Genomic DNA, 23,454 nt, shown 5'->3' with positions numbered 1-23,454 from the left:
CTACCGGGCATTACTGCCAGCGCTAAACTCCCACGGAATTTAGCGGGAGTCATTAGCTGCGCCGCGCATGGGCAAAAAGTCGTTTGCACTCCGTTAAGGGAGGCGCAAATGACACCAATTTTCTCCCCCCTGGTTTCTTATGTTCCTTTTCAGAGTCAAATTTAGTGCAGCAATGCTGTTTTGCCTTTGTCCACCTTGTGTGATTTTAGTATTGAATACACAGGTGCCATCAAGTAATAGCACATCAGTACTGTATAAATACTGATTCTTTTTCTATAGTTTCTTTAATTGAAATGGTGATGATGTAGATCTGCTGTACATTATGTGACCAATAATACAGCTCTTGCACTGCACTGTTGGTACTGGCACTGTTTGGGCACGGCATGACCTGTGCAAGAATGAGCTGATCTCACTCCATAACACAAGCTCAGTTCATTAGAAGGTTATTCTGCTCCAGGCACATTGTTCACCGGACGTTTGGGGTCCAGCAGTCGGTTAAGGACTGCTGGTTGCCCATAAAGTGCCATTGGGATGTTTCCAGTGTGGGGTGGAGAATCATGGACAGAGGTGGCACAGATCAAGGGGCACTGGGCACAAGTGGCAGGTGGAGCAGGGCTTTTTTAAAAATTGGGGCCTCCTGTTCAATCTTGTTTCTAAATGGAAGCTGTGTGCCTGGGGAACTGCTCCAGCTTTATGTGCCTTGTGTGTTGCAAGTCTGAGGCCTCCGTGCCCGATAATATGGGCAGTGCCTTCCTTCAGATAATCTGTCCCCCATCACACTAGAAACATAGAAATATAGAAAATAGGTGCAGGAGTAGGCCATTTTGGCCCTGCGAGCCTGCACCACCATTCAATGAGAACATGGCTGATCATTCACCTCCGCAGCCCTTTTCTGCTTTCTCTTCATACCCCTTGATCCCTTTAGCCATAAGGGCCATATCTAGCTCCCTCTTGAATATATCTAACGAACTGGCATCAACAACTTTCTGTAGTCGAGAATTCCACAGGTTAACAACCCTGAGTGAAGAAGTTTCTCCTCATCTCAGACCTAAATGGCTTACCCTTAGACTGTGTCCCCTGGTTCTGGACTTCCCCAACATCAGGAACATTCTTCCAGTATCTAAGCTGTCCAGTCCCGTCAGAATTTTATGTTTCTATGAGATCCCCTCTCATTCTTCTAAACTCCAGTGAATTCAGGCCCAGTCGATCCAGTCTTTCCTCATATGTCAGTCCTGCCATCCTGGGAATCAGTCTGGTGAACCTTCGCTGCACTCCCTCAATAGCAAGAATGTCCTTCCTCAGATTAGGAGACCAAAACTGAACACAATATTCCAAGTGAGGCCTCACCAAGGCCCTGTACGACTGCAGTAAGACCTCATTGCTCCTATACTCAAATCCCCTAGCTATGAAGGCCATTTGCCGCCTTCACCGCTTGCCATACCTGCATGCCATCTTTCAATGACTGATGTACCATGACACCCAGGTCTCGTTGCAGTAAGTTAAATAAACTCATTTTAGTGCAGCTCGGTGAGATACTTAATTATTTAATTATTAAAATCAAAGGATTATAATGTATAACATGTAAGAGTCTGACGGGACTGGACAGGTTAGATGCGGGAAGAATGTTCCTGATGTTGCATGTTCAGCCATGAACTCATTGAATGGCGGTGCAGGCTCGAAGGGCCCAAATGGCCTACTCCCTCACCTATTTTCTATGTTTCTATGTTTATATGATGTTGGGGAAGTCCAGAATCAGGGGACAAAATCTTAGGATAAGGGGTAGGCCATTTAGGACTGAGATGAGGAGAAACTTCTTCACTCAGAGTTGTTAACCTGTGGAATTCCCCGCCACAGTGAGTTGTTGATGCCAGTTCACTGGATATATTCAAGAGGGAGTTAGATATGGCTCTTATGGTTAAGGGGATCAAGGGATATGGAGAGAAAGCAGGAAAGGGGTACTGAGGGAATGATCAGCCATGATCATCTTGAATGGCCTGCTCCTGCACCTATTTTCTATGTTTCTATGATTCTGAATGTATCGGTTTAAAATTAAGTTCACTGAAATTTGTTTCAATGTTGTGCATTTTTAAGCAATATTGGAGCATTCCAGACTTTAAGTGAATACAATAAATCTAAACCTTTCATTCTCTTTTTGTCTTTCTCGTCTTTTTATGTTCTTGCAGATCAATCACTGAACTGTGGCAGCAGCATGTTGCAATACAGGTGAGACCCATTATTGCATCTTTGAGATGCTGATCAATCTGCTTTCCATTTCCAGCATTTCTTGCTTCTAATTTACATATTTTCAAATCTGAATGAGGTAAGGGGATTGAGGAGGTCATTGAAAGTGCTGCTGTATCAGTTGCTTCAAGTCTGGCCTCTTGCACATCCCTGATTTTAATCACTCCACCATTGGCGGCCGAGCCTTCAGCTGCCTAGGTTCCAAGCTCTGGAATTCCCTCCCTAAACCTCTCCGCCTCTCTATCCTCCTTTTTACGATGCTTCTGAAAACCTACCTTCTGTCCTAATATCTCCTTTATATGGCTTTTTGTTTTATAACGTTTCTGCGAAGTGCCTTTACTACATTAAAGACTTTATATAAATATGTTATTCCCTGACCTGTCTAGCGGCAGTGTGTCGTGGTAGCCCTTCTTGTGGTTCTGCTTCGCCTCCATCCTCGTCTGCTGATGATTCTTGTTGCCGTGCCTCCTCCAACTCCAATCCTTTGTGCATTGGCAGCTAGTGCAAAATGCAGCAAACTACGAGGATATGGCCCACTTTGTCAGGGAGCCATATTGTAGGGAGCCCCCAGATTGATCAAGGCACTTGATTCTTGATTTCAAATGCCAGTGATATGCTCTGTGATGTTGCTGGTGGTCCCCATGCTCTCATTGTATCTGCGTTGCTCAGGCGTGATGGGGATTATGAAGGGGGGTATCATCAACCAGTTGTAGAGGGATATCCCTTCTGCCCTAGCGACCATTCTCTAACGTTCTGGATGGGTGGAAAAGTGTGAGATGTACGTTTCACAAAATGAAGGTGTCATGACAGCTGCCAGAGAGATTTGTGCACCCCAGTTGACCATTGATGGAGTGGAAGCCCTTTCTGTTGACTTGCGTTACTTGCTCGCCTTCTGGTGTCCTGATTGCTACACGAGTGCAGTCTATTATACCCTGGACACATGGCAAGTAGCTGGCTGCTGCCACAAAGCTCCAAGATCTCACATTTTGGCTGCTGGCGTCCATTGCAAAGTTAATGTACTGCTTTGCTCTGGAAAGAAGGACATGGGTGACCTGTTTGATGCAGCTGTGCACTGCAGACTGGGAGATGTGGGTGATGTTCTCTGTAGTGGCCTTGATGACTTTGACAGCATCTGGCACAGCATGGCCCCCTGGTCCAGCAGGTCCTGCTGCAACAGGCTGCACAGGTCAGTGACAGCCTGCCTGGTGAAGAGCAGTTTCCTCCTGTGCTGCTCATCAGAAATATCCTTGAAAGTAGGTCTTGACCTATAAACCCTCTGGACTGGGTACGGCCTTTGATGAGCGACCTCCCTTTGCCTGCTGTCTTCTAACGGGCCCAGTTGTTGCCTGTCCTTATTCTTCAGGCTGTTGCTCTTCTTCCTTCAACTGTTCATCCATCCAAACGAGTGAAGCAAAACCAGGGCCCATGATAACCAGTAAGTGCTTAATGAGGGTAAGTAAAGGGGGGAAAATTAGAAAGAAGCAAACAGGAAGCTTCGAACCGGTTTGGTAATGCACTGCTCATGATGGCATACGGATCTTAATGTATTGAGTGCCTACAGGTGAGTGCACCATTTAAATGCGGTGTCCAGTCATGTCAGTCAGTTTGTAAAGCAAATTGTCACTATATTTTACATAGTGTGTTTGTCTCTGTGCATGACTACTGATTGGCCCAGTTAAAATTGCATCAGGGTCCAAAGGACATAATCGGCACCCGATTTCAATCCGATTTAAATTCATTCATACACCAATTGCCTCTTTCTGGTGGGTACATTTGTGACCTGAATCGGCTCCACACAAAACATGCCGGTCACTGGGGAATAAGTCCACTTTTGCAATTTTAACCACTCATGCTCCCCTTTCAAGGTTGGGTTGAGCTAAAATCAGGGCCACATGTTTGCAGTTTTTTTTTCCATTCATTCCTGGGATGTGGGTGTTGCTGGCAAGGCCGGCATTTATTGTCCATCCCTAATTGCCCTGAGAAGGTGGCGGTAATGACCCGCCCTCTTAAACCACCGCAGTCCGTGTGGTGAAGGTACTCCTACAGTGCTGTTAGGGAGGGAGTTCCAGGATTTTGACCCAGCGACGATGAAAGAACGGCGATATATTTCCAAGTCAGTCAGGATGGTGTGTGACTTGGAGGTGATAATAAGAACATAAGAAATAGGAGCAGGAATAGACCGTACAACCCCTCGAGCCTGTTCCGCCATTTAATATGATCATGGACTTAGGTCTTACTTCCCTGCCCGCTCCCCATAACCCCTTATTCCCTTATCGGTTAAGAAACTGTCTATCTCTGTCTTAAATTTATTCAATGTTCCAGCTTCCACAGCTCTCTGAGGCAGCGAATTCCACAGATTTACAACCCTCCTGAGAGAAAAAATTCCTCCTCATCAGTTTTAAATGGGCAGCCCCTTATTCTAAGATTATGCCCCCTAGTTCTAGTCTCCCCTATTGGTGGAAACACCCTCTCTGCATCCATCTTGTCAAGCCCCCTCATAATCTTATGTTTCGATAAGATCACCTCTCATTCTTCTCAATTCCAATGAGTAGAGGCCCAATCTAAACCTTTCCTCATAAGTCAACCCCCTCATCTCTGGAATCAACCGAGTGAACCTTCTCTGAACTGCCTCCAAAGCAAGTATATCCTTTCTTAAATATGGAAACCAGAACTGCACACAGTATTCTAGGTGTGGCCTCACCAATATCCTTTATAACTGTAGCAAGACTTCCCTGCTTTTATACTCCATCCCCTTTGCAATAAAGGCCAAGATTCCATTGGCCTGCCTGATCACTTGCTGTACCTGCATACTATCCTTTTGTGTTTCATGCACCAGGACCCCCAGGTCCCACTGTACTATAGCACTTTGCAATTTTTCTCCATTTAAATAATAACTTGCTCTTCCACTTTTTTCTGCCAAAGTGCATATCCTCACACTTACCAACCTTATACTCCATCTGCCAAATTTTTGCCCACTCATTTAGCCTATCTAAGTCTTTTTGCAGGTTTTTTGTGTCCTCCTTACACATTGCTCTCCCACCCATCTTTGTATCATCTGCAACCTTGGCTATGTTACACTCGGTCCCTTCATCCAAGTCGTTAACATAGATTATAAATAGTTGGGGTCCCAGCACTGATCCCTTCGGCACGCCACTAGTTACTGGTTGCCAACCAGAGAATGAACCATTTATCCCAACTCTCTGTTTTCTGTGAGTTAGCCAATCCTCTATCCATGCTAATATATTACCCCCAACCCCGTGAACTTTTATCTTGTGCAGTAACCTTTTATGTGGCACCTTGTCAAATGCCTTCTGGAAGTCCAAATACACCACATCCACTGGTTCCCCTTTATCCACCCTGTTCGTTACATCCTCAAAGAATTCCAGCAAATTTGTCAAACATGACTTCCCTTTTATAAATCCATGCGCCTGCTGTCCTTGTCCTTCTAGGTGGTATGGGTCGTGGGTTTAGGCAGTGCTGTTGAAGAAGCCTTGGCGAGTTGCTGCAATGCAGAGCAGGTTATTGGTGCTGCTTGATAGCATTGTCGACGACACTTTCCATCACTTTGCTGATAATTGAGAGTGGACTGATGAGTTGATAATTGGCCGATTGGATTTGTCCTGCTTTTGTGGACAGGAAATACCTGGGTAGTTTTCCACATTGTTGGGTAGATGCCAATATTATAGCTGTACTGGAGCAGCTTAGCTAGAGGCACGGCTAGGTCTGGAGCACAAGTGTTCAGCACCACAGCCGGGATATTGTCCCTGCTATCAATACCCTCATGGACAGATTCATCTGCAACAAGTAGATTGGTGAGGATGAGGTCAAGTATAGAATCATAGAAATTTACAGCACAGAAGGAGGCAACTTTGGCCCATCGTGTCCGCGCCGGCCTAGAAAGAGCTATCCAGCCTAATCCCACTTTCCAGCTCTTGGTTCGGTTGGCAAAAAATAACTAGTGGGATGCCGCAGGGATCGCTGCTGGGGCCTCGACTATTTACAATCTATATTGATGACTTGAATGAAGGGACCGAGTGTAATTGTGAGGACAATTTGCTCTCCCATCCATCCAGGTTAAGTGAGTGGGCAGAAAATCGGCAGGTAGAGTATAATGTGGCAAAATGTGAGGTTATCCACTTTGGCAGAAAAAATAGAAAAGCAAATTATAATTTAAATGGAGAAAAATTGCAAAGTGCTGCAGTGCAGAGCGACCTGGAAGTCCTTGTGCATGAAACACACAAAGTAAGTACTTGCTGTAGCTGCTTAATCAAGGAGGCAAATGGAATGTTGGCCTTTATTGAAAATGGGATAGAGTATAAAAGCAGAGAAGTCCTGCTACAACTGTACAGGGTATTGGTGAAGCCACACCTGGAGTACTGTGTACACTTTTGGTCTCCGTATTTAAGGAAGGATATATTGGAAACTGTTCAGAGAAGGTTCACGAGGTTGATTTTGAAGATGAGGGGTTGATTTATGAAGGTAGATTGGGCCTATACTCATTGTTCAGAAGAACGAGAGATGATCTTATAGAAACATATAAGATAATGAGGGGGCTCGACAAGGTGAATGCAGAGAGGATATTTCCACTCATAGGGGAAACTAAAACTAGGGGGCATAGAATAAAGGGCTGCCTATTTAAAACTGAGATGAGGAGGAATTTCCTCTCTCTAGGGTTGTAAATCTGTGGAATTCTTTGTCCCAGAGTGCTGGGTCATTGAATATATTTAAGGCGGAGATGGACAGATTTTTGAGCGATTTAATGGGTTATGGGGAGCAGCAGGGAAGTGGAGCTGAGTCCACGATCAGATCAGCTATTAAATGGTGGAACAGGATTGAAGGGCCAAATGGCCTACTCCTGCTCCTATTTCTTATGTTCTTATGGTCTGTAGCCCTGTAGGTTACAGCAATTCAAGTGCACATCCAAGTACTTTTTAAATGTGGTGAGGATTTCTGCCTTTACCATCCTTTGGGTGAAGATATTTCTCTTCCAATCCTCTCTAAACCTCCTGCCAATTACTTTAAATCTATGCCCCCTGGATGTTGAGCCCTCTGCTAAGGGAAATGGGTCCATCCTATCCACTCTATCTAGGTTCCTCATAATTTTATACACCTCAATAACGTCTTCACTCGGCCTCCTCTGTTCCAAAGAAAACAACCCCAGCCTATCCAATCTTTCCTCATAGCTAAATTTCTCCAGTCCAGGCAACATCCTTGTAAATCTCCTATGTACCCTCTCGTACAATCACATATTTCCTGTAATGTACTGACCAGAACTGCACGCAGTACTCTAGCTGTGGCCTAACTAGTGTTTTATACAGTTCAAGCATAACCTCCCTGTTCTTGTATTCTATGCCTCGGCTAATAAAGGCAAATATTCCGTATGCCTTCTTGACCACCTTATCTACCTGATCTACTACCTTCAGGGATCTGTGGACATGCACTTCAAGGTCCCTTTGTTACTCTACACTTCTCTGTCCTACCATTTAATGAGTATGATCTTGCTTTGTTAGCCCTCCCCAAATGCATTTCCTCACATTTGCCACTTTTCTACCCACCTGACCAGTTCATTGATAGCTTCCTGCAGTCTACAGCTTTCTTCCATTATAAACTACACAGTAGATTTTAGAATCATCTACATACTTCTTTACCATAACCCTATATTCAAGTCCAAATCATTGATATATACCACAAAAAGCAAGGGCCTGAGTAGTGAGCCCCATTGGAAACGGCCCTTCAGTCAGTAGGTTTTTAAGTAGATTTTTCCCACATGTTGGTTCTCTCACCAGCTGTCGTTGAGGACTTGGCCAGCTTGGTCAGTAGTGGTGCTACCAAGTCCCCCACCCAGAGTACATTCTATGCCCTTGCTACTTTCAGTGCTTCTTCCAGTTGTCTACATGCTGTAAAATACCTGTAAAATAAACTAACTTTTGATATTTTGTCTAGGCCTACTGTGCGGAGTACATGGGCCTGTGGAAAAGCGAGAATCTTGATGTCCTGCTCTGCCCAGCTCTCGGTCCTGCTTTCAGTGTTGGATATGCTGGAAAACTAGCAGGTAGGTAACAATTCAGGAATAAGCCCTTTATCAGAAAAAGGTATTATAGGAAAACTACAATAATATCACATTCAACCAGGCTGGTGATGCACAAAAATAAAATCTCACCTAAGTGTCTATGGCAAAAGCATATAATTTGCTTTCTGGTAACCAAAGCCAAACAAGCGTTCAGTTGTACTGCCACACCATTTGGAAGCTTGGCGAAGAGTGTCACTCTATCGAGGTGTCAAGCCTAGTTTTAACAAGACCTCACAGGTCAGTTGGTCTTTCTGGGCACCTATAAATGGAAGTATAGCTAACTTCATTGTTTTAAGAAGGTATACTCTCAAACCACCTAAACGTTACTGGAACAGAGCTTTGCACAAGCATGTAAGCAATAATGGACTTCTTGTTGGACTGCTGGAGTTGGATTTACAGCCAAGCTGTATAATTGCAATTTGATGTAATTGTGATTAATGTTTATCTCTTTTGTTTCTGTTGGTTTACATATTTTTGGTCACTTGCTGATTACTGAGGCCCTCTTACTGCTTAGTGAAATAAAAGAGCTGAATTAATCTTGACACAGTTATTAATATTGGGCCATTTCTCAAAAAGCCCAAAGTGCTTTGAATTGCTTTTTGAAGTGCTGTCTCTGTTATTTAGGCAAACAAGACAGCAACCATTTTACCCAAAGCAATGTCATACAACATCAATCAAATGAAAGACGGGTTCATCTATTTTTGATAGTATTGATTTAGAAAAGTTTCAGTGGCTGATGCACTGGGAGAATTTCTTCCTCTTCTTCAAATATTGCAATAGGATCTTTAATATCCACCTGAATCACTGGAACAGGCAGACTAGGTTTATTCCAGTGATTCAAAGCGATGTTAAAAGATGGAAATACTTTAGTCAGGCAGCATCTGTGGAGAGAGAAACAGTTAATTTTTTAAGTTGATGACCTTTCATCCAACCTGGAAATAGGTAGAGATACAACAGGTTTTAAGCAAGTGCAAAGGCAGTGGGAGGGGATGAAAGAACAAAAGGGAAGGACTGTGATGGGGTGGAAGGCAAGAGAGATTAAATGACAAAAGGGATGATGGTGCAAGGGGAAAGGAGATGGTAGTGGGACAGGTAAAGAAATAAAAGATGGGTCTAGAAGAGGTAGAAATGGGATTAGCAGAATCATCAACAGCTGGCATCCAAAACAATGCGGGCAGAGGTTATGGTCTGAAATTGTTGAACTGGATGTTGAGTCTGGAAGGCTGTAAAGTGCCTAATTGAAAGATGAGATGCTGTTTTGCTTGCTCAGATTGAGCTTCATTCGAACAGTGTAGGAGGCCAAGGCCAGAGCAGGAATGGAGCAGACAATTAAAGTGACAGGCAACCAGAAGCTCGAGGCCATGTTAATGAATGAACGGAGGTGTTCCGCAAAGCAGTCACCCAATCTGCATTTACTTTCCCCAATGTAGAGGAGACAGCATCATGAGCAGTGATTACAGTATACTAACTTGAAAGAAGTACAAGTAAATTGCTGTTTCACCTGGAAGGAGTGTTTGGGGCCCTGGACAGTGGGATGGAAGGAGGTAAAAGGGCAGATGTTGCCCCCTCTACCTTTTTAAAAACATCTCAAACTCATCAAGTGAGCTTTTTCGTCCCCCTTCCACATCTCCTTTCCTGCTATATTTTCCTTACTTGGGACATTTCTATTTTTTTATTTGCTCATGGGATGTGGGCGTCGCTGGCAAGGACAGCATTTATTGCCCTTGAGAAGGTGGTGGTGAGCTGCCGCCTTGAACTGCTGCAGTCCGTGTGGTGAAGGTACTCCCACAGTGTTGCTAGGGAGGAAGTTGCAGGATTTTGATTCCAGCGACGATGAAGGAACGGCAATATACTTCCAAGTCAGCATGGTGTGTGACTTGGAGGGGAACGTGATGGTGATGGTGTTCCCATGCGCCTTCTGCCATTGGTCCTTCTAGGTGATAGAGGTCGCAGGTTTGGGAGGTGCTGCAAAGAAGCCTTGGCGAGTTGTTGCAGTGCATTTTGTAGATGGTACACTTGATGTTAAAGGCCCTATAAATAAATGCAAATTGTTGTATTGTGAGCTTTGACGTTCAGTGTGAGCAGGCTATTCGATTACGGTAGGATATCACAATCGAATCTGATCCTGTCCTCGTTCAGTGGCAACAAGGATTCCAGCAAGGATTGCTAGATAGTGATCAGGAGTGCCAGCGCTGAGATTTTTTTATTCTTAATCACTGATGGTCAAGCGAGAATAGGTAAAGCAAGAGATTTTTACACTCTCCAAAACTCCAAAGGATCTGACTGAAAAAATTAATTTCCACAGCAAATTGTAATAATGGGTTTTGAATCAAGACCTTTAATGGTAACTAGATTATTATAGATGGCAAAAGCATTCTTATTGGGGAGTTGCAAAAACTGTTGGAAGCTATAATGAAACCTTGAATACTGGAGGAATTAACCTCAACAGGCTGATGGCTCTTGCTTTTTTCTTTCATTGTAATACAATGTAATGATGGCTTCTATTTTAGTCACTCCTGACATCTACCATGCACTTGAGACAAATTAAAATATGGAAGGTAAAGATACCATACATTTTTTTTCTACAGCTTCAGCCAGCTACAAGGTTATTTTCAACCTATTAAATTTCCCAGCTGGTATTGTACCAGTTAGTACAGTAACAGAGAAGGACGAAGAGGAGCTGAAGGGCTACGTAGGGTACTGCAATGATCACTGGGACAAGACTTTCAAAAAGGTTAGTGCATCTGATTGTAAGCCCTGATTCACAATCCCTGCAATGAAAGGCTCATCTCATAACCATAACTTATGTGCGATCAGCCCAGGTTACCTCATCTACTATTTCATGTTTATGTTTTCCTCTCCCTAAGGTTTGATAGCCACATCCTACTACTTTGTGGTACAACACTTCAATGAGCATGTATTTAGTAGGCGTGCTTTTAAACCGATCTGGATCTCTGGTGCCAGTTTCTAGTGTGAGCTGACGTATCTGGGGCTGAAATAATATTCCCGTGTGCTGACAGCTCAAGGATAGAAAACAGACATCTTTGGACTTGCACCTATTTTGTGCTGATAGTCAGTAGCTCTGGGTTTTCTGATGGGGTTGTGCTGTCTATGGGCAGCTTGCACTGCTCCACAGTGAAAGCCTCATTCAGGCATTCATTTGAAGTCATCTGCTTTCTGCTCCGAGAATTCCTCTGTGCTGCCTAGCGACGAGAAGCCAGCAGGATGCACCTTTGCTGCCTAGTGATGGGAGGCCAGCAGGATGCACCTTTTTAATACTGGAGCTTTGCTTATTTCTGCAGGTGCACAGCATTAGTTTTAAAGCTGCCAGTACTGACCATTTGAGGGCCCCTGCGGGTGTGTACAAGGTGCGCAAGCACTCACGGGTCCCGCAAGCTCCGCATACGCTGAAACCCTAAACTTGCGATCAATCAAGAATCCTCTTGACAGATCGTACGAATCCGAAAGACAAGTGCATTCGTGGGTGGAGAATTGGCTATTTGGCCAACTTCTGCCCAATGAATGCCCTTGAAATTCTTACACCTGGTAAAAACAGGCATAAGGCTTGCTTTTACCAGTGTAAAAGTTTTAAATGAATAGAAAAATAAAATGTTATCGCTCATTAAATTACATTAAAATGACACTCATTACATTTAAAAACCCTGTTAAAACATGAAACAAATTTTCAGGAAAAGACATTTTTGTTTTAAATATTTAATTGGCATTTTAATTAATTTCATTTATTTTATTTATTTCAACCTTCTGCTGCTGGAAATGTGTGTAGATGAAAGACAGCTAAGTTGGCGAGGAACACTCTCTTCACCTCTGACCTTGCTCCTCCTCAATACAATTACGTTTGAGCTTCTGGTCAGATTCCTAGTGACGGGACTAAATTGGCCATCTTAAATAGAGGTCATAAATGCTGACTGCTGTGGTAAATTGAAGATTATTTTGGAGGGAGGGTTTGACAATGGTTTATCTTTTCTTTTTACATAGAAACATAGAAAATAGGTGCAGGAGTAGGCCATTCGTCCCTTCGAGCCTGCACCACCATTCAATAAGATCATGGCTGATCATTCACCCAGTACCCCTTTCCTGCTTTCTCTCCATACCCCTTGATCCCTTTAGCCTTAAGGGCCATATCTAACTCCCTCTTGAATATATCCAATGAACTGGCATCAACAACTCTCTGCGGTAGAGAATTCCACAGATTAACAACTCTCTGAGTGAAGAAGTTTCGCCTCATCTCAGTCCTAAAAAATGGCTTACTCCTTTATCCTTCGACTATGTCCCCTGGTTCTGGACTTCCCCAACATCGGGAACATTCTTCCTGCATCTAACCTGTCCAGCCCCGTCACAATTTTATATATTTCTATGAGATCCCCTCTCATCCTTCTAAACTCCAGTGAATATATGCCCAGTCAAACCAGTCTTTCCTCATATGTCAGTCCTGCCATCCCAAGAATCAGTTTGATGAACCTTCGCTGCACTCCCTCAATAGCAAGAACGTCCTTCCTCAGATTAGGAGACCAAAACTGAACACAATATTCCAGGTGAGGCCTCACTCAGACTCTGTACAACTGCAGTAAGAACTCCCTGCTCCTATACTCAAATTCCATAGCTATGAAGGCCAATGTACCATTTGCCTTCTTCACCGCCTGCTGTGCCTGCATGCCAACTTTCAATAACTGATGTACCACGACACCCAGGTCTCGTTGCACCTCCTCTTTTCCTAATCTGCCACCATTCAGGTAATATTCTGCGTGTTTTTGTCACAAGTGGCTAACCTCACATTTATCCACATTATACTGCATCTGCCATGCATTTGCCCACCCGCCTAACCTGTCCATCTCACCCTGCAGCCTTTTAGCATCCTCCTCACAACTCACATCGCCATCCAGCTTAGTATCATCTGCAAACATGGAGATATTACACTCAATTCCTTCATCCAAATCATTAATGTATATTGTAAATAGCTGGGGTCCCAGCACTGAGCCCTGTGGCACCCCACTAGTCACTGCCTGCCATTCTGAAAAGGACCCGTTTATCCCGACTCTCTGCTTCCTGTCTGCCAACTAGTTCTCTATCCACGTCAATACATTACCCCCAATACCATGTGCCTTAATTTTGCACACCAATCTCTTGTGTGGGACCTTGTCAAAAGCCTTTAGAAAGTCCAAATGCACCACATGCACTGGTTCTCCCTTGTCCACTCTACTAGTTACATCCTCAAAAAATTCCAGAAGATTTGTCAAGCATGATTTCCTTTTCATAAATCCATGCTGACTTGGACCAATCCTGTCACTGCTTTCCAAATGCGCTGCTATTTCATCTTTAATAATTGATTCCACCATTTTCCCCATTACTGATGTCAGGCTAATCAATTTATAATTACCTGTTTTCTCTCTCCCTCCTTTCTTAAAAAGTGGTGTTAACATTAGCTACCCTTCAGTCCATAGCAACTGATTCAGAGTCGATCGACTATTGGAAAATGATCACCAATGCATCCATTATTTCTAGGGCCACTTAAGTACTCTGGAATGCATCCCCAGGGATTTATCGGCCTTCAATCCCATCAATTTCCCTAACACAATTTCCCGCCTAATAAGGATTTCCTTCAGTTCCTCCTTCTCACTGGACCCTCGGTCCCCTAGTATTGCTGGAAGGTTATTGGTGTCTTCCTTCGTGAAGATAGAACTAAAGTATTTGTTCAACTGCGCTGCCATTTCTTTGTTCCCCGTTATAAATTCACCTGAATCTGACTGCAAGGGACCTACATTTGTCTTCACTAATCTTTTTCTCTTCACATCTATAGAAGCTTTGCAATAACACATATGGCGATGCTTATCAGAGTTGAGGCAGGATGGAGGTTGCAGATGATCTTATTTTGATGTTTTTCTTTCTCTTGTGTTTCAGGGTATATCAGGAGCTGTTGGTCTCCCATTAGCTGTGCAGTGTGTAGCCTTGCCTTGGCATGATGAACTTTGCCTGCGTTTTATGAGGGAGGTGGAAAGAGTTACTCAAAAGAAGGGAGGCATTTAGCCACATCAATGATTGGAGCAGCCTTTCAAGTATAGCTGCTTACAGCTGAACCTTCCATGTAGATGTTGATCAACTCAGGGACATAGCAACAGTTTTTGGAACTGGGTGGCATATATTTAATTTCGCACAAATAATTTCATTGAATTCATTTTATTTTAAAATGGTAATGTTTGAAATATGTTGGTTATGCTCTTCACTCATCCACTCACTTTTTTCATTGTAAAACATTGATTTGTTGAACTGATTTGACATTTAATTTAATCTGTTATATCCAGTAAATTTTGTGTTGATGTAATGGGACATGTGAGGGAAAATATATCTTAATATTGAAGACCGGAATATCATAATGCACTAAACAAACTGATACATGGTGATGGACAATTATATAAGGGAGAGAGAAAACAGGGAATTATAGACCAGTTAGCCTGACGGCGGTAGTGGGGAAAATGTTGGAATCAATTATTAAAGACGTAATAAAGGGGAGAATGGGAAGGCTTCTTTTCCCACGAGCAGGCCCACTGATGTAGAGGGTCGATGCTCGCCCCAGCCCACATAGCAATTCTCGAAGTTAGCAGACAGACGGATGGCAAAGTATAACTATCTTTTATTACGAATGTCCGGGAACACCTCATCACAGCCGCCTGTGAGTGGAGATACTCCCCGAACAGTACAATCATAAGACTTTTATATATTTCAAAAACCCCTCCGTTCCTGGGCAAGACCTCCCTTGATCTCTAATTTGAATACCTTATCAGTACTACTTCGGATTGACAGGCCATGAGCTTGGATTGACAGGCCATGATCTCGTGACCATCTTAGACCGTACCCAGAATGGTATCATTAGTTTGGAATTTGTTATACATTTCCTTTGGTGCCATGAAGTCTATCTTGGGTCTCTTCACAAGGCTTTATCAGTGGTCTGTTTAGGTTCTCTCATATACACAATTCTTGTTGGAATACTATCTGGTATCCCAACCCATAACAGTACCTTCTGGAGCCTTGGTACTGGAATGTACAAGGCCAAGAAGAAAGGCCTTTTACCTCCTTATGAGTCAGTGCAGGAATCAGCACTTTAACCCTTGTCCCGCTGCCAAATTTTTCTCTTCCATTTCCCCCCTTTTGGCCCTTGGCTATACGCCAAGCTGGCCATATTTCCCGATAGGCAAGTTCCAGATAGGTCCGTTCACCTGGATGGCCATCTCCCAAGCTTCAGGACCTCCCCGAGACCTTTCCCGCAGAGTTACATAAGGTAAGTCCTTCCTGTAGGACTGCTTAAATTTTCATCCCTTATGGCCTTAATCATAGCGCGTGCTCTACCGTGTCGTTTGGCTTGGTCAGTTCGTGCACATGTTAATCCCATCATGACCATCAGAACCAGGCCCTGTATTACTACAAGTACATGAGATATTCTTTTCCATGGGTGAATTTGAATATTAAGTCCAATGTCCCACAGCTTTGAGTACCAGGGCTGATCAGCCAGCATTGCGTTAGTGTCTCTCTCTAAGTTGTCTATTTCTTCCATCAGCCGGATATACTGTCGTCTTTGATTCTGGATTCCTTGCACCAAACATAATTGTTCCTCATTTAATTCCGGTATCCGTTTGCCTTGCGGTCCCCATACCGCCTCCTTGTACCCCTCTCTCAGGGTATTCGTGACTGTTCCATGGATGATTTCTGTTTTCTCGGGATGTATGTGATATCCGTTTATGTCTATTTCTCCCTTGGGTCTGAAACAGAAGTTAGGACTAATGTGGACACAGGGGGTGACTCCTCCCCAGGTCTTAATCGTTAGGTTGGCTACCCCCGTGCTCATGCACCACTCTCCCATTCCTTGTGGGACAGCGATGGTCCCAAGATCATGTTCAAGAGGAGTGATACTCAACATACATCCGTTTATCTGGCGGAATCCACAATCATCATTCGTCATTCGTGGCGTACCTCGACGTAAAACCACTTGGTTATTTTTATAGCAGTCGGTTATGGCAATGCCTTTGGTACTATTGTTAACTTTAATCGCCCATCTGGCAGGGTGATGGTAACATAACCGAGTTTGGTTTCTCACTTCACCGATATTATCGATCTGGTATAAGGGGTCTCCCTTTGTTACATCATACTGTGGTATGGGCAACACAAATCCGATCATATTCACCCGCCCAGTAATACATCTGAATTTTGGCACCCATGTGTGACTTTCTTCGTACCGCGCATGTGTTATTCATTTTTTTATCTAGAGTCCAATTGTTAAGTATGCTGTTTGGGATCCAATCTGGTATGTCCCCATTCTGGAGTTGCTCCAAATTATGTCCAGGTCCCATACCCGGAGCAAACTATCTCAGCTTGTAATCGTTTACTTATATCGTTCCCCATTGCGTGGATCAAATTTATTGTCTTGGCATGCTTCTGTAATGAATGGGCCATCTCCCAACCGCGCTTGCAGGGGTTGGTTATTTATGTCCCTCCCTAATAAACCCTTTAAGATTTGCGTCAGGTTCTTGACCCTGTCGTCTATTGCTACAGGTCTATGGTATTCACTGTTGCAAGGCCCGCAGCGTAACCCGTGCCCAGCATTTCCAGTGTATCCCTTTTTGTTCAACCTCGTTCTATCCCCTTTCTGATATTGAATCTCATGGTTGTGGATTCCGGGCCTTCAAGAATTCGCTGAGTCAGATTCTGGTACAGACTTAGTCTCATTCCCACAGAAGCTAGGAAGGATGATAATCAATGAGGTTTAGGACCACCGTAAGTAGCCGTTGCCGCACCCCAAAATGTATCCTCTTAGATTATTTTATTACTAGTCCCCCTGTGACTCCCGTCTTTATGGATGGGCATGTGGGAGGGGGATGTGTGGTGGTACTATAAAGAGTTGTTCCCAGAGTGGTTGTTGGAGCAACAGTGGTGGATCTATTCTGGACCCCAATGTCCCAACACCACTGATCTGTACCCACACACGGGGAGGCCGGGCATATTCTCCACCTGGTATCCCCTGGTTGAGGTCTCCCTGAGAATTGGGCAAAGACCGGCAAGCACCTTATTTGTGCCCCCTCCCTATAAGTGCAACTTTCCCGTTTCTTCTGTAGCACGAAGCACACTGCGGTCACGTTTACTACTACTGTTATGCCCTAGTTGTTCCACCCCCAATGTTGATTCAGATCCGTATTGAGTTGAGTTATGCCCGTTAGTCCGATGCTACAATTTAAATCTACTGTTGTACCAGCTACCACCAACAAGGCTATCTAATCACAGTTAATAGTTTCAGATGTTTTATAGTGTAGGCCTTGGGGTCTGTAGCTTCCTTCGTCGGAGGACGTCCCGGCTCCAAGGAGGAATAGGATCCTGTAAAACACAACGTTTCCGGTGTCCACGGGTCGGTTAAATCCAAATCGTTTCAACTGGGTCCAGTGCTTTCATCTACCAATACTCCCCATATCTATGCAAGCGCATGTATCGCTGATCATGATCACTTGGTAGGGTGCGATCCATTTTGGTGAGAATCCAGGTCTTTCGGGATTTAACCTCACCATGACCTGGCTCCCTATGGGGGGTACCTGAACCCTTTGTTCCTTCGTATCTCTTTCTAAATCTTTAATGGTTTGTTGGTCCCTCGCTTGCGCTCGTAATCCATGTAGCTGTTTACATAGCTCCATGACGAACTTCTGTATCTTGTCCTTGTAAGGTCCTATGTCCTTACTTCCAGATACTAATACTTCTGGCAATCTCATGGCTCTTCCTGTCATTAGCTCAAAGGGGGTCAGTCCGGTAGTTCAGCTCGGGGTGGCTCTTAATTTCATTAGGATTTGTGGAAGTAACTCCACCCACCCCTTCCCGGTCTCCTCGATTGCTTTGGCTAATGCGGTTTTTAGGGTCCTATTCATCCACTCTACCAATCCGGAAGATTCCGGATGGTACAGGATGTGGAATTTTTGTTTAATCCTTAGCAGGGCACAGGCTTGTTTCATGATTTTCCCCGTAAAATGCGTACCTTGATCTGAGTCCAACTGCAGTGGCATCCCCCACCTGGGTATTATTTCCCCGGCCAGGATTTTAGCCACTGTATCGGCGGTGCAATTCCTAGTAGCAAAGGCTTCTACCCACTTTGTAAATTGATCTATTACTACCAGGCAGTACATTTTTCCCCTCTGGCTGGGCAGTGGCCCAGTAAAATCTATTTGTAGGGCTTCCCAGGGTCCCTTTGGGCGAGGTTGGTGTCCGAGCCGGACCTTTATCTTGTTTCCCGGGTTGTGTTTTGTGCATGTTATACACCTCCTACAATAGTTTTCTACGTCTCTCCCCATTCCGTCCCACCACCAACAGCGTGACATGGAGTTTATCATGCCGGTCCTACCAGTGTGGGTGTACCCATGGTAGAGACCCAATAGATTCTGTCGGAGACATTCCGGGGCCACCACGTTGTCATTTCTCCTCCACACTCCATCCGCCCCCTTTCTTGCTCCGTTCTGTTCCCACCCTTTTATTTCTTGCAGGGTGGATTCTCCCTGTACTTTGAGAGTATTTATTTCTTCTGTTTGGGTGGTACATGAGTCAATCGGGGTGTTACTGGTCATATCTACTTCAGCTGCCTGTCTGGTAGCTTCGTCTGCTCAGGCATTTCCCTGCTGGTGCCTGTCTGTGATTTTCAAGTGCGCTTTAATTTTTATTACTGCACATTCCTGAGGGAGGAGGGAAGCTTCTACCAATCCCTTGACTATCTCTTCATGCCTAATGGGTTCCCCTCCCAAAGTCACGTATCCCCGCCTCTTCCAAGCAGTCATGTAATCGTGCACCACTCCGAAGGCGTACTGGCTATCAGTGTATATGTTGACCCTTTTTCCTGCTGCTAGTTTCAATGCTTTGGTAAGGGCTACCAATTCTGCTACCTGAGTCGATAGATTTCCCTCGAGGGCACCCTTTCCCCTGACTTGCCTATTGCTGTCCACGACTGCCCACCCTGTCCGGGGGGTTCCGTTTACATATCGACGGGATCCATCTACATAAAGATCCATATCTGCCCTTTCGAGTGGGGTTTCCCGAATCTGGCTCCCTTCCCGTGGGGTCACACTGGTGCTCTTTGCCTTCGGTGACTATCCAGCCTGGAATTATTCCCGCTATCCTTTATTATAGTCAAGGCGCCATTTGCGGACAAAAGCATTGCTTCCCAATTGGCGCGTCGTGCGTCGGATAGCGTCCTTAGCCTCCCAGTGTTAAGCAGCTCCACAAGGGTATGCAGTGTATGCAGGATAATTTGCCCGGTCATTATGATATGCTCGCTAGCCCTCACGGCCCATGCCGCACAATCAAGGGCTGCGACACATCGAGATAGCCCTGCGGCTACCGCTCCTTGTTTCATGGAGTAGTATGCGACAGGTCTTTGTCTATCCCATGTTCCTGGGTTACCACTGCATTGTAGTGGGTCTCACTATTGTACATATACAGGTGGAAGGGCCTATTCTGATCCGGCAACCCCAAGGTGGGTGCGTTCATAGGGGCGTGTTTAAACTGTATGAATGCCACCTCCTGGGGGCGGCCCCAGTCTACAGGCTCCTGGGAGGGTTTACCTCCTTTCACTAGATCCTGTATCGGCTGGGCCATTTCTGCATATTCTAGGATAAAGTTCCGGCAATAATTAAATAACCCCAATATCTGTTGGACCCCTCTCACTGTCCCTGGTCTAGGCATAATTCTAATAGTCTCCTTCCTATCGGCGGGCATTTGTCTATTCCCTTGGGATACTAAGTATCCCAAATATGTAACCTCCCTTCTTCCGACCTGGGCTTTCCTAGGGTTAGCCTTCAACCCTAGTACAGTGCTTCCTTCCCCTACGTCCAGGGCTTCCAAGATCCCTGGCAATGCCCGGTGAAATATTCCCGGGCTATTGTGAAACCCCTGGGACACCCTAATCCACGTATATTGTCTCCCCTTTAGAGTGAAGGTAAACTTCTTTTGTGACTCCTCCTCTAAAGGTATGGCCTAGAACCCGTTTGCTATGTCAAGTACTGTGAAGATTTTATGTCCTGGGTTCAGGCCGTTGAACACAGTAGAAGGGCTCGCCACAATTGGGTATTCCCCTGGGGTGACTTTGTTCAGTGCAGTATAATCAACGGTGAACCTATAGGTCCCATTGGGTTTCTTCACAGGCCACACTGGTGAATTAGTGGTGGCTGTTACTTGCTTCACTACCCCTTGCGCTTCTAACTCTTGTACTATTTGGTGGACTGCTGCATCAGCCTCTGGTTTTAAAGGGTATTGTTTATGGGCCTTCTGCTCCGGCCCGGGAATATTGGCCAGGTTCATTCGGGCCAGCCCACAATCTTGTTTGTGCCGTGCCCACAGCGTTGGGTATAGTTGGCAGACACTTCCCCACACGCACTTCGTTTCCCATTCGGGCTGCATTGGGACTATCCTTGCTACTCGCTGCTGCGGATGCCCCGGGCAATCGAACTTCTGTTCAGTCTGATGTTTTTCTCCCCATATAATCCGATTATGCTGGGGGTCTATAAAGTGTCCCTACTTCCCTCAAAGTGTCTATCCCTACTACGGTGCCTTCTGGGTTAGGGTAGCACCAGAATTGGGTGGGTATCATTATGCCCTGTATCTCTCGAGGTACTACTTCACTCAATATTGCTTTTTAAAATCCCCACCCCATCCCTTGGATATTGACCGTGGTCTGGGTAAGGGGGAGGTCTAGGTTGGTTATGGATACCGACACTCCCGTGTCCACTAGCATGTTGTACTGCCAGCCCCCTAACACTGCACTAATAAACATACAGGGATCTAACATTGGCCGTTCCAACCTTCCTTCGGGGGCCGGTAACCCCTAGCGGCCACCACTGGTCAGTTTGAGCAGGTTGAGGAGCTCTTCATTAGAGGATAGCTCCGGTGGGGGCAATGTTTTTTGCTGGAGGATCTCCACCAGTTCCTCACGGGTAAAGGGCGTCCCTGTTTGTTTCCCGGTTTGGGGGGTATGTTTCCTAGTTTGCTGGGGACCCTTTCCTGCCTCCGCCCCCCTCCCGGTGCCCGGCATCTTCTTGCTATATGTCCCAGTTTATTGCAATTATGGCACCTGGGTCTATACGTCCCTTTCCCAGACTCCTTCTGCGGGCATTCTCTGCTAAAATGTCCGTCCTGATGACATGTGTAACACGACAAGGGGGCGGCGCGGAGGTCCCCATCCCCTTCCTTTCCTTCTGTTGCTAGTGCTGCCGCCACCACCTTAGACACTTTTCCTTCTGCTCAGCCTTTACATCCTCTACATTCTAAGATCTCATCATAGTCACCCCCTATCTTGAATCCTAGTTTAATTATTTTTTGATGCGCCTCCCCCAGCCCATCCTTAAACATTTCTAGGAATGCCTCGTCATCTTTCTCGGGGTCATTAGCACCGGCGTGGTCCTTGTATTCGAGCCATTTCCGCTCCCCATACTCTCCTACAGTTTTGTTTAGCTTCTGGGTTATCTTTAATATTCTGCTCCAGTTAGTTCTTCTAGGTCCCTAACATCCATCCATCCCGTGTTTTCGGTCTAGTAACCGCTATGGCTTGGTCCGGTTCCCTATCGTCATCCAGCCACCATCTTGCATGCCTAGAGTAGCCCTCTGCCAATTTACACTACCGGTTTTGGCCTTTACCAAACTGTGTATGTCACCTAAGGTTAAGTTATGTGCATCGAACATTTCCTCAACCTTTTGCCAGAACTCTCGATTTCTGCTATTGGGATTGGGTGTGGGTAGATCCTTTAATAGTGTCTGTGTCTCATGCGGGGTGAGGGGAACTTCTTGTATAGTGATGACAGCGGGTTGCTGCCCGTGTGCAGGGGTGGTAGTCATGCGTACGGGAGCTGCCTGTATGTATTCATATGCTGGGGGCTCTCTCTGCGTTCCATCATCTGGAGGCTCTCCTACTGGTATTTCCTCCAGGAAGGGATACATTGGAGCAGTTATCGGGGCTACCTTTGGGTTGGGTATTGCTGATGTACACTGTAGGGGTTTACCATTCTCCTTATAGCCCTTTCTAAGGTTGCTATTTTCATATTTAATCACTGAATCAGCTCAACATGGGTATCCATTTCCATTATTAGTTCCCGATAGGTGAGGATAATTGCCTGAGCCATTCTAACCCTGTTTTTGGTCTGACTATCCCACCATTTTTTCTGCCTATTAGGGGCATCTGTGGGCTGTCGCCCTCTCCGTTTCATTCCTTCCATTAAGGTTGTGTATTTGTTACTTAGTAACTCTAGTAGAGACCCCCTCGGGTCCCGGTTACACTCTCCCTTCTTCCTTTGTTTAATGGCCTGGGTCCCCGTTCCCTCACTAGCTCCATTTGTCCTTTTACTTGCCGAGTTACCCATCTTCTTTGGGGCTGAGGGTCTTGGATACTCCTTTTAATTTGTGTTAGGTATGCAGGACGTTATTTATGTGTCTTCCCTTGGCGCCGTACACTCGTACTGCCACGCTTTGGGTCAACATATCCTGTCACTGCGGGGACGTCGTCTCTATGTCCTCACTCACTTGTCCCTGCACCGTGCGCTCGTACCGCTGCAGGTCAATAGACCTTCCCCTATAATCTTCCCTTGCATCGCACCCTCACACTACAGCGCTACCTACACGCGCACGTCTTAGGATATACCTTTGATCCCCCTCCACTCCTAGATCGTCCTTGTCCTCCGTCTCCGTTCCTCCGGGACTCGCTATAGATGGTTCTTTGTACGGATATCCTTCCCTTGTGGTTTACAATGCCACAGCTCTAACTTGAAGGTGGTAAATTAAAACATATTCACCCCAACAGCTGGGTCATTGTCCCGTTTGGGAAGTCCGTACCCTGCTCACAGCGCCAAATGTAGAGGGGAGGGGAGAGCGGGCCCACTCATATAAAGGACCGACGCTCGCCCCGGCCCACGTAGCAATTCTCGAAGTTAGCAGACAGAGACGGATGGCAAAGTATAACGATCTTTTATTACGAATGTCTGCGAACACCTCATCACAGCCACCTGCGAGTGGAGATGCTCCCCGAACAGCACAATCATACAACTTTTATACATTTCAAAAACCCCTCCGTTCCCGGGCAAGACCTCCTTAGATCTCTAATTGGACTACCTTATCAGTACTACTTC

At 45.4% G+C, this 23,454-nt stretch overlaps 1 protein-coding gene across 1 annotated transcript in view; it reads left to right on the top strand.

Annotated features, from left to right (window-relative positions):
* faah (fatty acid amide hydrolase) overlaps window positions 1-16,835 on the top strand; it is a 63,441-nt gene extending 46,606 nt beyond the window's left edge. Inside the window, exons 12-15 of the mRNA XM_070886053.1 lie at window positions 2,184-2,223; window positions 8,185-8,293; window positions 10,900-11,045; window positions 14,228-16,835. Coding sequence (XP_070742154.1) covers window positions 2,184-2,223; window positions 8,185-8,293; window positions 10,900-11,045; window positions 14,228-14,353 — 421 coding nt within the window. The 3' untranslated portion in view covers window positions 14,354-16,835. The remainder of the gene's footprint in view (window positions 1-2,183; window positions 2,224-8,184; window positions 8,294-10,899; window positions 11,046-14,227) is intronic.
* The last annotated feature ends 6,619 nt before the right edge of the window (window positions 16,836-23,454 follow it).

The sequence above is a fragment of the Pristiophorus japonicus genome, chromosome 8, assembly GCF_044704955.1.
Source record: "Pristiophorus japonicus isolate sPriJap1 chromosome 8, sPriJap1.hap1, whole genome shotgun sequence".
Taxonomy (NCBI): Eukaryota; Metazoa; Chordata; class Chondrichthyes; family Pristiophoridae; genus Pristiophorus; species Pristiophorus japonicus.
This window is presented reverse-complemented; position numbering and strand designations above follow the sequence as displayed.